At 19.5% G+C, this 16,630-nt stretch overlaps 1 protein-coding gene across 1 annotated transcript; it reads right to left on the bottom strand.

Moving 5' to 3' along the window:
* Positions 1–10,335: 10,335 nt before the first annotated feature.
* On the bottom strand, positions 10,336–16,185 carry LOC100866283 (uncharacterized). Its single transcript, XM_003697158.4, has 6 exons — positions 15,945–16,185; positions 15,822–15,880; positions 15,256–15,429; positions 13,627–13,830; positions 12,480–12,769; positions 10,336–10,954 (listed from the first exon to the last, which is right to left on the bottom strand). The coding sequence occupies exons 1-6, from the start codon at positions 15,970–15,972 to the stop codon at positions 10,939–10,941; spliced, it is 771 nt and encodes a 256-aa protein (XP_003697206.1). The 5' UTR covers positions 15,973–16,185; the 3' UTR covers positions 10,336–10,938.
* Between the last annotated feature and the right edge of the window lie 445 nt (positions 16,186–16,630).

Genomic DNA, 16,630 nt, shown 5'->3' with positions numbered 1-16,630 from the left:
AACTATATGATAACACTATATGATAAATTAATATTTTTTTATGAAATAGAAAATTTTTAGACATAACCAAGATGAATGTTTTATTATATTTGTAATATTAATTGATTTAAAACTGATAAAAAAAAAATAAAAAAAAAAACTGAAACATCTCAAAAATAATCAATTATTTGCACTATTCTATACACTCAAATTTAAATAAGACAATATTAATAGCAAGAATCTAGAGCATCTTTTTAAAAACTACTATCGTACAACCACTTTTGTAAATTTCTTAATCACTTAAGATAATTTAGAAATTTTCATAATAATAAAAAAAAAATTGAACATTTATTATTTGCAATACTACATAAATATAAATGTAGTATGTTTATGTAGCATGTTATGTAGTATTATGTAGTATTGCAAATATTATTTATAAATATAACTTTTAAATGCTATTTTTTAAAACAAAATTAATAGAAATCATTATAAAGCCATTATCAATTAAAAGTTATTAATTAAATAAAAAAATTTAATGACAAATGACAAATAATGACATATAAATTTTACAACTAATGTTATTTTAAAAAACTTGATAAAAACTGTAACAATTTATTTACTATAAGAAAAAAATCATATTTATAATTGCACAAATGTGATTTTTAATAAAAAAAACGCAAAAATTATAACACAATTCTAATTCTAATAATAATCCATTTTTAATCAATCATAGTAATATAATAAAAAAATTGTGATACTTTGGCTAGATTTTCATAATAGAAATTGCAATTTCATAATAGAAATACAACTCAGATCAGACAATATAATATCAGTTATTACATATTACTAAAAATAAATGAGCATAATGGCGTAATAATAATAATAATTTTCCATTCTTTGAATTCAAAGAAGATCCAAAAGATAAGAAACCATTCGTTGTAGCTTTCTTTGTGACAATCAGACTTTTTCGATTTCCTTTTTCAGATATAATACTCTGAAATTTATATAATATACTAAATTATATAATATATTATTTAAATAATAATACTGATTTATATAATAATACTGAAATTTAAATCTAAGTTCGAGATTCACTAATCGCAAACAAAAAAAGAAAAAAAATTAAGTCGTTGGAAACTAAATGCACATAGATGATCGCAATGCTTATTGTTCGTATATGTATAGAATTTCGAACGCAACGTTCGTTTCGAAATCTATTTCATGACCGCGACTGCGGAATTCAAAAAATCGATAAGTAAAACCAGACACGATTAGCATCGTCTCAATTTTATCCTTGATTTTTCAAATTTTAAAATAAGTTACGCGATAACACGCCTATCCAATGACTACCTACTTAACTATTATCTAATTAACCGTCATACTAGAAGTATACCTATCCTAGTCCTATATTTAAAAAATAGTAAAACAAGCATACCAACATACTCATTCCATGATTCTTACGCATAATGGATTTAAAAACTTATACTAGGAAAAGCCTTCGACAACCAAGCTTGGTATACTTCTTTCATACTCTAATTTTATGTACTATTTTCCTGAAATCGATTGACGATAGTTAGGAACCATTGCGTAAAACGTAATAAAAATATGTATTAATTTTAATTATGAATATTTATGAATGAAAGTATATATTTTTTAAGAAAACTAAATTGGAATGGTATAAAATTTGATACCATTGTTATAATTTTAAAATATGAATTAATAAAAAATTATATATTTATTAAAATAATTATTATAATAAAAATCTAAATATTATAATTAGAAATTGTAATGAAATTTAATCGCGAAATTTTAAATATTTTAAATATTTCAAGTTATATTATATGGAATACAACAATATAATACTGTATACAACAACAATACTGTGCAACCACAGCCTAATAACACACATACAATATATGTAAATACATTGCGCATGACACACTAATATATCATCAATCGCTGAAAAATTATTGTAATGTATTATAATCATCAATGCCTATTGTCTTTCTCTTAGTCAAATAGCATTTGGGCACGTGAGTGAGATTCTAATAATGAACATGGAATGAATTATATCTAAAAATCCTGAGCTAAAAAAATAAATTAGTATAAATATTTTCCATCTAACAGCTTAATATTCTGTAATTCAAAATCTAATAATTTTATTTCAATTTAATAAATTATTTTTAATTTTAGAAAGGAAAAATATACAAAACAATAAGTAAGAAATTTAACAAAATTAAACAATAACGAACAGATGATAAATAATATATAGTTATACAAAAGAAAAAAATATATGTATTACCTAGTAAACAATCAAACATATCAAAGAAGAATAAAATTTCTAATCATCATCATAATATCGTTAATACATAATGAAATGTCACGTCACAATTTTGATTATCGAATTCATCGAATCAGAAATTAGGAAGAAGAGATGCGACAATTCGACAAAAAAAAGTCGGAACGAATATTAAAACATATCGAACGCGAATTCTCAATTTCTTGGAAAGAAATATATTATAAAAATTTGCTTAAATAGAAATCAAAACCATAAAGATATAAAAAATTTTTATAAAAATAAAGTAACGAAATCAAATCTCAACTCATGAAGTACGAAATATCCTATAATCTCAATAGTTAAATACATACGATATTATAATATATGATCGATAAAAAATTCACAAAGAAACACAAAATATAATTGATTTTGTTAATAATTATAATAATTAATGAATTATTAAATAAACGAAATTATTTTTTTAATTTCGTTTATTTAATAAAAATATTTAATAAAAATTTAATAAAAATAATTAATAAATTTTATAATAAAATATGAATAGAATTATATACATAATTGAATCACTGAGACCGATTACAATCACACGTCTTATCACGATGACTTTCCACAGGAAACTAACGTCGCTCACCAGAATTTGCCCTCTGATTGGTTAACGTCTTAAACAAATTCGATAATCGAAATCGCGTTGTAAATTAAAAATATTACAATTATTAATTAACAATATATTAAGAACAAATTATTAATATATTTCTATATAATTAATTTTTAATTTATTAATTATTTATTTAATTTATACGATCATATATTTGTATATTCTTTTATTAATTTATTTATTTATTGATTTATTTATCGATTATCGATTTATCGATTAATTTATTTATACACTTTTGTATACTTTCTTATTCTATATATTATTATATATATATTACTTTATTTATTTTTTATTTTCTCCCTCATTTATTTATATATTTATTCATTATATATTATACATTATATTATTTATTCATTCATTTATCCGCTGACTTACTTATACATATTGTTGCAAACTTCATTCTTTTGCTCATGTATGAATCTATTTATTTATTTATTTATTTATTTTGTTAATTTACTTATAAACATTGTTGTAAATTTCACTTTTTTTGTTCACTTGTGTATCAATCTTTTTATTTATCTATTTATTTACTTATTCATTTTTTAAATATTTTACTTATAAACACTGTTACACACTTCATTCTTTTGCTCATGTATGAATTTATTTGTTTATTAATCATTTTTTAAATGATTTTTTATGATTTTTAATGATTTACTTATACATTGTTAAACATTGTTGCAAACTATTTTTTTTGTTCATTCATGTATGCATCAATTTATTTATTTATTTATACTTTTATTTTATTCTTTTGCTCACTTATGTATAAATCTTTTTATTTATGTATTTATTTGCTTATACATTTTTTAAATTTAAATGTTTTAGTTATAAACATTGTTTTAATCTTTTCTATTTTGCTGATTTATGTATGAATTTATTTATTTATCCATATGTTTATTTGCTAACTTTCTTGTAAACTTCTTTTAAAACAAAATAGACCAAATGAAAATAAATATAAAATTAAAACAAAATAAACAAAATTAAACCAAAATTATTTTTCTTATTTATTTTCTATTTACTTTATCTCATTTATACATGAATTAATTTATTTATTTTTATATTTCCTTCTTCATTTATTTTCTTATATATTTATTCATTTATTTATGCTATAATTTATAATTTCATAATTTTATTCTATAATTTACTTATAGACAGTGTTATGAATTTCTTTTTTTGCTTACTTATATGTGAATTAATTTAATTATTTTTTTATTTTCTTATTAATTTTTATAATGATTTACTTATAGACATTATTGCAAACTTTTTGTTTTATTTATTTATATATATACTAATTTATTTACTTTTCTATTTTCTTTTTCACATTTTCATTTATTTATGTATTTATTCATTTATTTTTTTAATGATTTATTTATAGATATTGTTACAAATAAAAAAAATTTATAGATATTGTTTCCTTGTTGTATTCAAAATAATATATTAGTTATATATAAATCAATTTATCTATTTATTTACTCACATAATTTTCTAATTACTTATTTATAAATATTGTTGCAAACTTTTTTGTTTTACTCACTTATTTTAAATATAAACTTTCTTATTTAAGTATAATCAATAATAAATCAATTTATTTATTTATTCACCAAAACACTTATATTATTTATTTATTTATTTAAAGATATAATTATTTATTTATATTATTATTTATTTATTCTTCTATTTAATGGTATAACTAATTATTTATTTATTTTTATATTTATTTATTCATTTATATAAAACATAAAGTAATAAAAGAAGTAAATCACTACGTAAATAAATGAATACATTAATAAGTAAATAATTAAAAGAGGCAGTAAAGAAATAAATTGATGTATAAGTGAGCAAAAGAATGAAGTTTGCAACAATATCTATTAAATAAAGTAATAGTAGATAAATATAAATAAATAAATAAATTGATGCATACATGAATGAACAAAAAAAATAGTTTGCAACAATGTTTAACAATGTATAAGTAAATCATTAAAAATCATAAAAAATCATTTAAAAAATGATTAATAAACAAATAAATTCATACATGAGCAAAAGAATGAAGTGTGTAACAGTGTTTATAAGTAAAATATTTAAAAAATGAATAAGCAAATAAATAGATAAATAAAAAGATTGATACACAAATGAACAAAAAAAGTGAAATTTACAACAATGTTTATAAGTAAATTAACAAAATAAATAAATAAATAAATAAATAGATTCATACATGAGCAAAAGAATGAAGTTTGCAACAATATGTATAAGTAAGTCAGCGGATAAATGAATGAATAAATAATATAATGTATAATATATAATGAATAAATATATAAATAAATGAGGGAGAAAATAAAAAATAAATAAAGTTATATATATATAATAATATATAGAATAAGAAAGTATACAAAAGTGTATAAATAAATTAATCGATAAATCGATAATCGATAAATAAATCAATAAATAAATTAATAAAAGAATATACAAATATATGATCGTATAAATTAAATAAATAATTAATAAATTAAAAATTAATTATATAGAAATATATTAATAATTTGTTCTTAATATATTGTTAATTAATAATTGTAATATTTTTAATTTACAACGCGATTTCGATTATCGAATTTGTTTAAGACGTTAACCAATCAGAGGGCAAATTCTGGTGAGCGACGTTAGTTTCCTGTGGAAAGTCATCGTGATAAGACGTGTGATTGTAATCGGTCTCAGTGATTCAATTATGTATATAATTCTATTCATATTTTATTATAAAATTTATTAATTATTTTTATTAAATTTTTATTAAATATTTTTATTAAATAAACGAAATTAAAAAAATAATTTCGTTTATTTAATAATTCATTAATTATTATAATTATTAACAAAATCAATTATATTTTGTGTTTCTTTGTGAATTTTTTATCGATCATATATTATAATATCGTATGTATTTAACTATTGAGATTATAGGATATTTCGTACTTCATTATTGAGATTGTTGAGGTGAGATTTGATTTCGTTATTTTATTTTTATAAAATTTTTTATATCTTTGTTTTATGGTTTTGATTTCTATTTAAGCAAATTATTCGACTTTCGGAATAGTTCGAAGAAAAACGATATAATATATACGTACCATTCTAATGCATAACTAATGTTATTGATATTTTATTTCTTTTGACAAAAATAGATTTGCTTAGAATAAATTTCTATAGTGTTTTTATTCGTATATAAATAGAATGAACAAACTCAATTTTATGAATTATATTAGTAATATATTACAAATTACTTTTTTAAATTTATCCTTTATATAATATTTACAAATTTTTCTCTTTTTTTATAATATATTAAGTAATATTTCGAAGAAATTAAGGATTCGCATTTTTGTCACGCTTGACATGTTTTGATTTATTGTCAGTGTCGTGTATCTCTTGTTTTCCTAATTTGCGATTCGATAATGTAACATAACACATCATTTTGCTATTCGTATTCATAATGATTAGAAATTCCTTTTTTTTTATATTTTCCATTTTTTATGTGAGTGATTTCTTTGTAGCGTAATATAAATTTCTCTCTACAGTAATATATTATTTATCATTTGTACATTACTATTCAATTATTCATTTATTATAATTAATAATCTTTCGACAATTGAATTATTCGTTTTTTATTCATTTGGCAGTTACAGTTTCAGCTAACTTGTGTAATAATTTTCTATTATAAAATAGAATTTATGTTTGATTGTTTTATTTTAATTTAATCAATTAATTAAATTAATTATACATTTTATGTGTTTATTTAAAGATTGTTTTTTCTTTTTATACAGATTATTACTTGATTGCTGGTCTAACTTTAAAAGTTAAAAAAGCTTCAATATATATATATATATATCGTATCATTTTTTTCGAAAAGAAATTTGATGTTTTGCTTATATATTATATATATTTATTCTATTTTATTCAATCATTTTTATATAAATGTATTTTAAATTTTATTTCAAAATCTTGGTTTGTGTGATCTGTGCTATCTTTCAATATCTCAATAGGTAAGATCACGTTCACTAATATCGATAATAACATAAATAGATTTCTTTAGAACTTTTCTTTTTAATTTATGATGAATATCGGAATATCATTAATATAAAATATAAATAAATAATATTTAATATAATAATTAATAATATATAATTTAATATAAAATATTTAAATTTTATAATTCTTAATATTTTATATTTTAATCAATCACAATTATTTATATTAGAAAAATTTAATCTTTTATTTTTTTATTCTAAATTCTTTTTTATTTTTAATATATATTTATTTTAGATAAGAGATAGAGCAAAGTTTTAAACTACAAAATGTTTAATCTAATAAAAAAACACAATTCTATTCTATTATGAAAAATATATCAGATGAAATTGTTTGTTGTTTTAAAATTAGAAAATGCTAAATTTTCAGAAATTGATTTTTGTCTTATCAACAAAATTCCATATATAATCTTTTATGTTTTATATACACGAACATATTACAAACTTTCTTTCACGAACTATAATAAAATTAAAATTTTTGGAAAAAATAATTTCTTCTCTATGATATATACGATTATTTTTGTGATTGGCTTTATATATTTTTTATATATTAATTTATTGATCTATTGATAATTTATTGATGACTATGAAAAAATTTATAGTTGATTAAATTTATTAACTTTTTAATTTAAAGTTATCATTTTTATTAATATTTTATTAATTTAATATAGTTATTTACAAGAAAATATCATTTATGAAATTTATTAATTTTAAGAGTAATTTGTTATTATTAAATATATTCTTGATTTTGCATTCTTTAACTATAACTATTAAATTTTTTAAATAAAATATAATTGTATATTTTTTTCAAAACTATTTTATTATATTTTTATAATTAAATATAATTAAATTTTGAATTTGATTGTTTGATAAATGATTTTGTATCAACTTTTATAGTAGCTCACTATATATCTATTAACTTTTTCATTCTATATTTATTACATTTCTATTCTTAGTTAACAAAATCCTTTTGATATTTTTCATGTTCCACTTAACCATTCTTTTACAAATATAATACTATATAATATAATATAACTCGAATCTTTAAAGGTTATATTTTACATAAAATTATTTGAAAATTTAAAACATGAAGATCATTTTAAATAATGATGATGCAGTTGAATTGTGTATATATTTATTTTATAATATATTTTAGTATATATTTTAACTTTTTCTTAGATTGTAAAAATTTATATATGTACATAATGCTTATATATACTTACCACTTTTTGCATAATGCTTTAGTTTCTTTGCATTTATAATAGATATATTTAGTACACGAATGTTATGACTTTTTTTTTTTTAGATTAGATTTAGATTTTAAAAAAACTCGATATAAATAAATTTAATTATTTTTACCAAAAGAATCATTTTTCATTTATATTTTACAATTTAAACAGAATAAGATGATATATAATTTGTTAAATCTTGTTTAATCTAAATTTTTTTAATCTTAAAGAATAATATTTGAGTCATTCTATATCTAAATCGATAACTTCATAATCTCAATGTTAAGAATTTTTTTAGATTTAGATAGAAATATATTAATTATTTATTTAAATAAGATTATAATTATTTATTTTAAAAATAATAAAATTCCATTTCTATGAGTTTGTCAAAAGATTCATATTCATATAACTAGCTTGTTTATATAATAACATCAAAATAAATTTGTTGGGATAATTTTTATAATCTTGCATTTTTTAAATTTTATTTATCACTTATTATTATTCATGCTCATACAATTATTGATTTTGTAAAAATTGATTGTTTGAAAGATGTATGAAAACATTTAGTGGAAAAATATATTTTTAGTTATAGTATATTATTATTAGATGAATATTTGATATATATATAAATGATGCAATAAATTGTTATAATAATTAAAATTATATTTTATTTATTTATATTTTATTTTATTCTTTTTTTATTAATTTTTTTATTAACTATTAAGTATTATGATAAAAATATTGTTAATTTTTAATTAATCGAAATAAAGCAAATATCCATGAGTGATGTAACAATTATTCATAATGTAGTAATATTTTTTTTATATATATCATATTTTTTATTTTTTATATTAAGATTAAATATATTAGCATTTGTCGATCTTTATTTATTACGGCTGTAATATTTGTTTCAACAAATGTTAACTTAATTCTCTTTGGTTTATCGAGATAAAGATACATCAAAAATTAAAATATAAAAAAAATATAAAAAAATTTAGTAGAGTATAGATTAAAAGTATAGTATAGATTAATGTTTTCATTTAATGTAGTTTTTGCATATATAAATAGATTGATAAATTTAAAAATGATTATATAAGCATCATGTATGTTATAGATTAATTGAAGGAAGCGATATATATGGTTTACTTCTCAATAGAAAACATTTCTTTTTAAAGGAATAAAAAAATTTATGTAGCAAATATGGATTAAGTGTGGATTGTGATGGATTAAGTGTATTAACATGATTATATTGAAAAATAATGATATTACAAAAAATTCTAATATTAATATTCTTAATAAATCTCAATAAACTTTACATTACATTGCGAATAATTGAATCGTATATCGTAATCATATTTTTAAATATCAATATTGTACATATAAATTTAAATTTTTAATAAATTATAGATTTTATTATTTTATTATTTTTATTACTTGAATTTAATTGAAAAATAATTGAAGTATTGTTTTATATAATAATAATAATAAAAAATAATTAAAATATTATTTTATTGTTAATAATTATAAAATTAAGATTTTGATCATGTGGCATGTACTATTATAGATACATAAAGAAAGAAATATTCATTTATTTATATGTACAATAAATAATGAATGTATTGTATATTATTGTAAAATATATAATCATTTACCTCTTTTCTTCTCTGAAAGGATTTAATATTGACTATTATTTGGGTTATTAGCGAAAAATTATACGTGAAATAATTTTTTTAAAGAAAATTGCAAATGATAAGTAATGGCACATTATTTATTGCAGTATTTAAAAAATTTTTATTATGTAACAAATTCTATCAAAGGATATTCATTCCATCACTGAATTCAATTCGAGCACTGTACAAATACGTCATTGCACTAGAAAGGATCTAGTTCGCTGATGCGTGACTGTACGTAAGTTTGTGTAAGTGAATCACGATTTCAATGTAAATGTCAGGAATCGTGACTAAAAACGATATACGATAAAAGATCATTGACGTAATAGACTGCCGTGAGATATCCAAAAGGAGTTTGGGAAAAGCTTGAGGTAATGATATATTATTATATATAGAATTTATAATATTGCATTTCAAGATATTCGATAATAAAAACTTCATAATATAGAATTAAAATTTCTTTTATTTCTGAAGTCTTCATATTTAATTTTGATTACTGATGCTTTACACATAATTCGAAATTTTGATAATCAATTTTCAAATCAAAAATATTTTACAGTTAATAAATTTAATTTATATTAAGGAGTAGCAAATTATGAATGTTACATTAATACACGAAATGTATGTTAAATAAAAAATTATCTAAATAAAATAAAAGAATTTTTATTGATTTTTTAATATGACCATAAATGTAATGACCATAATGTCATGATAAAAAAAAAAGAGTTTATGAAAGGTAATAATATTGAAAATTATATAGATCAAGATTAATTTTGAGGAAAAAGTATTTTCAGGAAAAATATTTCATTATTACAATTTCGTTATTACGTATTTATAAATTGTTTTTATAAAAATAAATCGTTGCAGTAAGAGTTGATTATTTCTTCTATTCTATTGATATGTTATTTTATGTTGTTAAAGTTGGAAAATATAAAGATATAAGTTTGCTATTTACTTCTAATATTATATTTTAGCATAAATTTATATCTAATTAATCGATGTAATATTATTATAAGCTTTTCAGAGTCATTACTTCATCAGTTCCTTTTTAAGTATGTATGCATCTGCAAATGAAAAAATATAATTAATTTATAAAATATATTAAAAAACAACGATTTATTATTATATTATTATAATTATATAATTATTATAATTATAATAATGTAAATATATAATATAATATAATATACTTATAAAGTATTTGTACATAGCCTTTACATAGCCCATTCTTTAATCATATTTTCACTTCGTTTTCATAATATGAAATTCTTATATAATTGATTAGTGTATAAATACTATAATAAATACAATGAATGATGATTTGATAGAAAATATTAATAAATATTTTCGTAACAATTGCATATATCTCGTAATTAATTAGTTAAATTTTCTAAAACTATTAAGATTTTAATTTTTATGAAATTTATTTCTATATATGAAATATATTTTAAAAATATGTAAATTATTTATAATATTATATAAATAGAAATAATAAAATATTTTAATAATTTTACTATATCAATATCTTCTGATATAAAAATGTATATTAAATTTTAAAAAATAATAATGTGCAAATATAGAATATATATTTTTTATATCCATATATTTTAATTTATATTTATGATCAAAAAAAGAATCATAATATGTAGATTTACAATTGATCCCAAAAGTGTTGTTTTCTACATATATAGTTTTCATTATATGATTTTTCATCATATATTCTATGTTTTTGTTTTAAACAATTAAATTATAATTGTAGAATAAATTATATTATAATATTTATTAAATATATAATATAATTGAGTATTTTTGAGATCAATTATAAATATATTATTTCATATTTTTTTTATTACTTGAATATATAAAATCATCATAGTATTAATACAAATTTAATAAATACTTAAATCGATTTACTGCTATCCTATGCTAATAATACAAAAAAATAAAAATTGAATTATTTTAATTGAATAATTGATTTCATTAAGGAAGCACAAATGATTAGTTTTTATTTTTTATAGGTATAGATATTATATGAGAAACAATTTTAATTTTTTAAATAGAATCACACAATTTTATTGCATTTATGAATGTATTTTCTTATTTCCTACAAAAAAGTGTTAAACTATTTATGATAAAAATTTGATCAAAATTTTATGATAAAAAATTGATGAAATTTTTAAGAAAAATTTTAACTATTGAATATATATTTTTGAATTATATTTTTTTACGTATTTTTCATATTTCATATGGTAAATTTTACATTATATTACAAATTTTAAATAAAAATATCTCCTAAATTAAAGATTTTTCAATATAAATGGCTTAGTAATTTTCTATAGAAAATAACTATAGCTATACCTATTAGTATAATAAAAATCGAATAGTTCCATTTCAAAAATTAATTCTTCATATGACTTTTATATATTCATCTATAAAAAAAAACTATGTATGCCATTCAAATCATTCAATTTTTATTTCTTTTTATAGAATAATGGCATGAATAGTGGCAAATATTCTAGTGGAATGATTTTATGTTGGATATTGTTTACACAAATATCGATCTTGAAAAGCAAGAAAATTGTTATCTACCTTTTTTTCATGGTCCTCATCTTTCGAATGTTCTCCAGTCGTCTTTTGTTCCTACTAGCGTTGGCTTTCGCTTCGCTGGCAGCAGCGCTTGCCCTAGCAGCCGCACGATTCGTGTTAGCAAGCTCTTGTCTAGCATTCTTCAGCTGACTTGACAATTCTTCAACCCGCCTTTTCGCCGCATCTACCAATTCTTCTTTTTCTCGTAAACTTTTTTGCGCCCCGGTCGCAGCAGCCTGCGCGTTTGCCGCATTCGCCTTAGCTGTTTGCATCGCGTGTGTTAATGTTTTCAACTGCATCAGCACCAAGAAAAAAAAGAAAACATGAATCGATTTCTTTGATCAGGCTATGATCCTATTTTTAAAATGTTGAAAGTATTTCATGGTAAGTATTGATAGCAGAATCATATCCTCCAACAGTAAAATGAATCATATAGGAAACTGAATGACCTTAGTGAATGGTTGGACGTAAGTACATATGCAGATTATGTGCATTGCTTAATTCTTTATACGTCACACGATTTATGAAAATCATAGTTTCATGAAATATATTTTATATTATATTTTATATTTATATATATTATATATTATAAAAATATTAAATGGGAAATATTTTGTAAATAAATTAAATTAAAATAAATTAAAATAATAAAAAAGAATATTATTTTATGGGTATATATATATATATATATATATATATATATATACATTCTGTTTAAAATATAGGTAAATAATTCTCATTTTAGAAGAATATTAAAAAAAGATTTTAATTGTTATGAAATAAATAAATTATTATTCATAATGATCAAAAAAAAATAGCAAAAGTTTGTATTATATATTTTTAATGATTGTGAGAAAGAAAAATAAAGAATATTTTATTATTTATGAAAAAAGAAAATTCTTTTCGAAAATTCTTTTTGAAAAAATCTAAATGTAAGTAAAATTAATATTTGTAAAATATACAATTATTTCTTTTATTCATAAGTATTTTTTTAACTTTAAATTTTTTTAAATTATAATACAAAAATATATATTATAAATTATAATTATAAATTATAATATTAATAAAAAATTTAATAAATGAAATTATTTATATAGATATATTTCAATCTAGTAATATAAATTTTTATTTTTTAAAGTTTAAAAATTACCTGATCTTGTGACTGACGTGCTGCTTGTACAGCAGCATTGACATTAGCTTGTTCTTGTTCCATAGATGCGGATTCTTCTTGAACAACTGATTGTGCTTCCCTCACTTCTTCTTGTAATTGATCTACTATTACTTTCTTTCCTGAAAGCACCTCTTCTGCAGCTTTTGCAGCCTGTACTGCTTTTTCAGCAAGTTGTGTTTTCACCTATATATTTAAGGAAATTTTTTTATATAGTTAGCAAATATGTTTTAATCGTTATTAAATAATAAATTAGAAAATCAAATTATATTTTTATTTTAATTTTCAAACTCTATAATATTAAATCTTTAACTAATTTTGTGAATTGTTTCGTAATGATGATATTAAATTATAGTGAATTTATATTTTTCGATTTTTTTTTGTTTTTTGAAAGCCATTTTTTTAACAAAATATATCGATGAATTCATTGATTGTAAAATGTATTGGTAGAGGACATTATATGTGATGTCAAAGTAATCGAAAATGTCATTTTGTAGCATGTTGCTAAAATTGTGACAATGAAATAAATTAAAAAAGAAATTATTTTTAATAAATCTTATTATTCAAATATTGCCTTCAACTATTTTTAATGTTTTCCAATCTTTTTGAAGATAATTTTTCTTTATGATAATCAAATAATCTTTCTTTCTTATAATTATATAAAAATACATTTTTGATAGAATAAAATTGAAAAGAAATATTAAAAAACTTGTTATAATAAATATAAAACATTTAATAGTTATACAATAAATTTTCAACATTTTCTTCATTATTTGTTCAAATCATAAATCATTTCTATTTATTATATTTCGATATATATTTTGCATTGAAATAAAAATGATGAAAATTTTTATTATAGAATTTTCTATATGATATGTAGAAGTAAAAATATTTATACATAAAAATAGCTATGTGATTTTCTTAAGAATCAATAATTTAATTTAAAAATTGCAATACAATATGAAAAATTAGCATGACGAAATGAGAAAGTGACTATTACTTTTTCTTGTAACAAAAAATTTTTATAAATGGAATCTAATTTGTTGGAATGAATCATTCAAATTAATGGGTGTTATCTCGATTAGAAAAAGGATAATTACAATGACATTATTTTAATGAATATTTTAAGGTAAAAGATCCGTAAAACTCAGTCAACGACCTAATATTTACTTAGTGAAATGTTACACGCTACAAAACAATTATTTTCACATACTATGTGGGAATTAAAGTTTAGCAATTTTATAAAGAACGCAAGTTGTCTTGTGTATGTTTTCGTAATAATGAATGATGCGAATGCTCATAAAATATACGCATCAGTTCTGCACGTGAGAAACAAATATGATGTAATCGAGTTCATTAGACAGAATTTGATTAAAACTTAATATAATATAATTCTTTCATTATTCATAATTTAAATAAAATTTTTTTTAAAAAATATGAAAAATGAATAAATAACATTAATTTTCTGAATTAAGATAAATTTTCTTATGATATAAATATTTGGATTGGAGGAATGATAATTTATGTCTCAAAAAAAAAGAAAAAGACATAAATTATTTAATTATATTTTTATAATCAAAATAAATACATATATTAAAAAAAAATAAGTACTTGACGTGCGGCTTGCTGACCAGCAATATTCTGTGCATCTGAAGCAGCTTTAGCTTCCTGTGCAGCTTTCTGCGCGATGTTACTACTTTTTTCTGCAGTTTTCTTTGAATTATTTGGATTACCTGGACTGCTGTTACAAGTTCCTCCTTCGGCGTAACGTATTTCTCTTTGATTCTAGTAGAAAGATTTTAGTGATCATTATAAATATGTTACAAAAATTATTTGATTACATAAATTTATGATAATTTCTTGGAAATGTTTCTAATTATTGAAAAAGAAGATTTCTATTATTATATTTAGATATCTATGTTATATTTCATATTTTAGCTTTATTCGAAACGGAGTATATTAACCCAAAAATATTATTTTACAAATATTTTCTCTAGGAAAATGATAAATTTGCATAGTTATTTGTATTTGTTACCTTGTAATAAATAAACTGAATTCATAAATGTATGACACGAATTCAAGTTTTCTCATTGAAGGTTACTAAATGATTCTTTATTAGAATGCAAGAACATGAAAGAATTAGCAATTGCATAAATACGTAATAAGATTAGACTTACTAAGGTAACTGGAATCTTATGAACCCTTCCACAATCTAAATATTCGAAAGTCAGCAGTACTAAAATATATTTATTTGGTTAGAAAATGAAGAATTATCGTTAGGTTTAGTCGAAAGTACTCACCGATATAAAGAATGTAAAAGATGTACATTCTGAAAGAAACGAATTTAGGTGAATGCCGGATTGTAGTTCATATAAATCATCATATATCGGAATATTAAATTATTTCTAATTAGTATGACGTATGTGAAAGCACGTTGACGAGAGAAACGAATGAAACGCGGTTGTATCGAATTTTACATGTCGAAGAAGGGTGGATATGCAATGCAGCGAACGATACCTATTGTCTATTTATTTATTTAACTTTTTATATTTGTGTATATATATATACATATATATTGAGACAAGAGAATTTCAATTTCTTTTTTGGATATTATGAACCAAATCGCGTATTAAAATTAAAGTTAAATATATAAATAAAATTTAACTTTTTATATAATTGTATTTATAGATATATTTTTAAAATTTTAAGATTATGATCTTACGTTTTGAAAATTTTCAATTTTTATTCCAGAAGAAAATAGTTAATTTGATTAAATTTTCAATTCTAACAATATTATACGTATAATATTTTGTTCCTTAAAATTCTTTTATAAAAAAATAATTTGTATTAATTAATCATATAAATTCAATGAGTTATAAGTTTTCAATTGTTCTTTTATAATTTTAAATGGAATAATGATCATTTAATTTAATGATAATTTATAATTTGTAAAACTTTATTTGTTATTAATACAATTGTTATGAAT

The sequence above is a fragment of the Apis florea genome, unplaced genomic scaffold (assembly GCF_048593485.1).
Source record: "Apis florea isolate Af1SG1 unplaced genomic scaffold, ASM4859348v1 contig_3078_pilon, whole genome shotgun sequence".
Lineage (NCBI taxonomy): Eukaryota > Metazoa > Arthropoda > Insecta > Hymenoptera > Apidae > Apis > Apis florea.
Note: the sequence above shows the minus strand (reverse complement) of the source record. Positions and strands in the feature narration are given on the sequence as shown.

Excerpts from the sequence above, each read along its gene's own strand:
- LOC100866283 (XM_003697158.4), bottom strand. The coding sequence starts at position 15,972 with ATGTACATCTTTTACATTCTTTATATCG. Across the intron at positions 15,881-15,944 it reads CTTTTACATTCTTTATATCG|TACTGCTGACTTTCGAATAT; the intron begins GTGAGTACTTTC and ends AATATATTTTAG. Across the intron at positions 15,430-15,821 it reads ATAAGATTCCAGTTACCTTA|AATCAAAGAGAAATACGTTA; the intron begins GTAAGTCTAATC and ends TCTTTCTACTAG.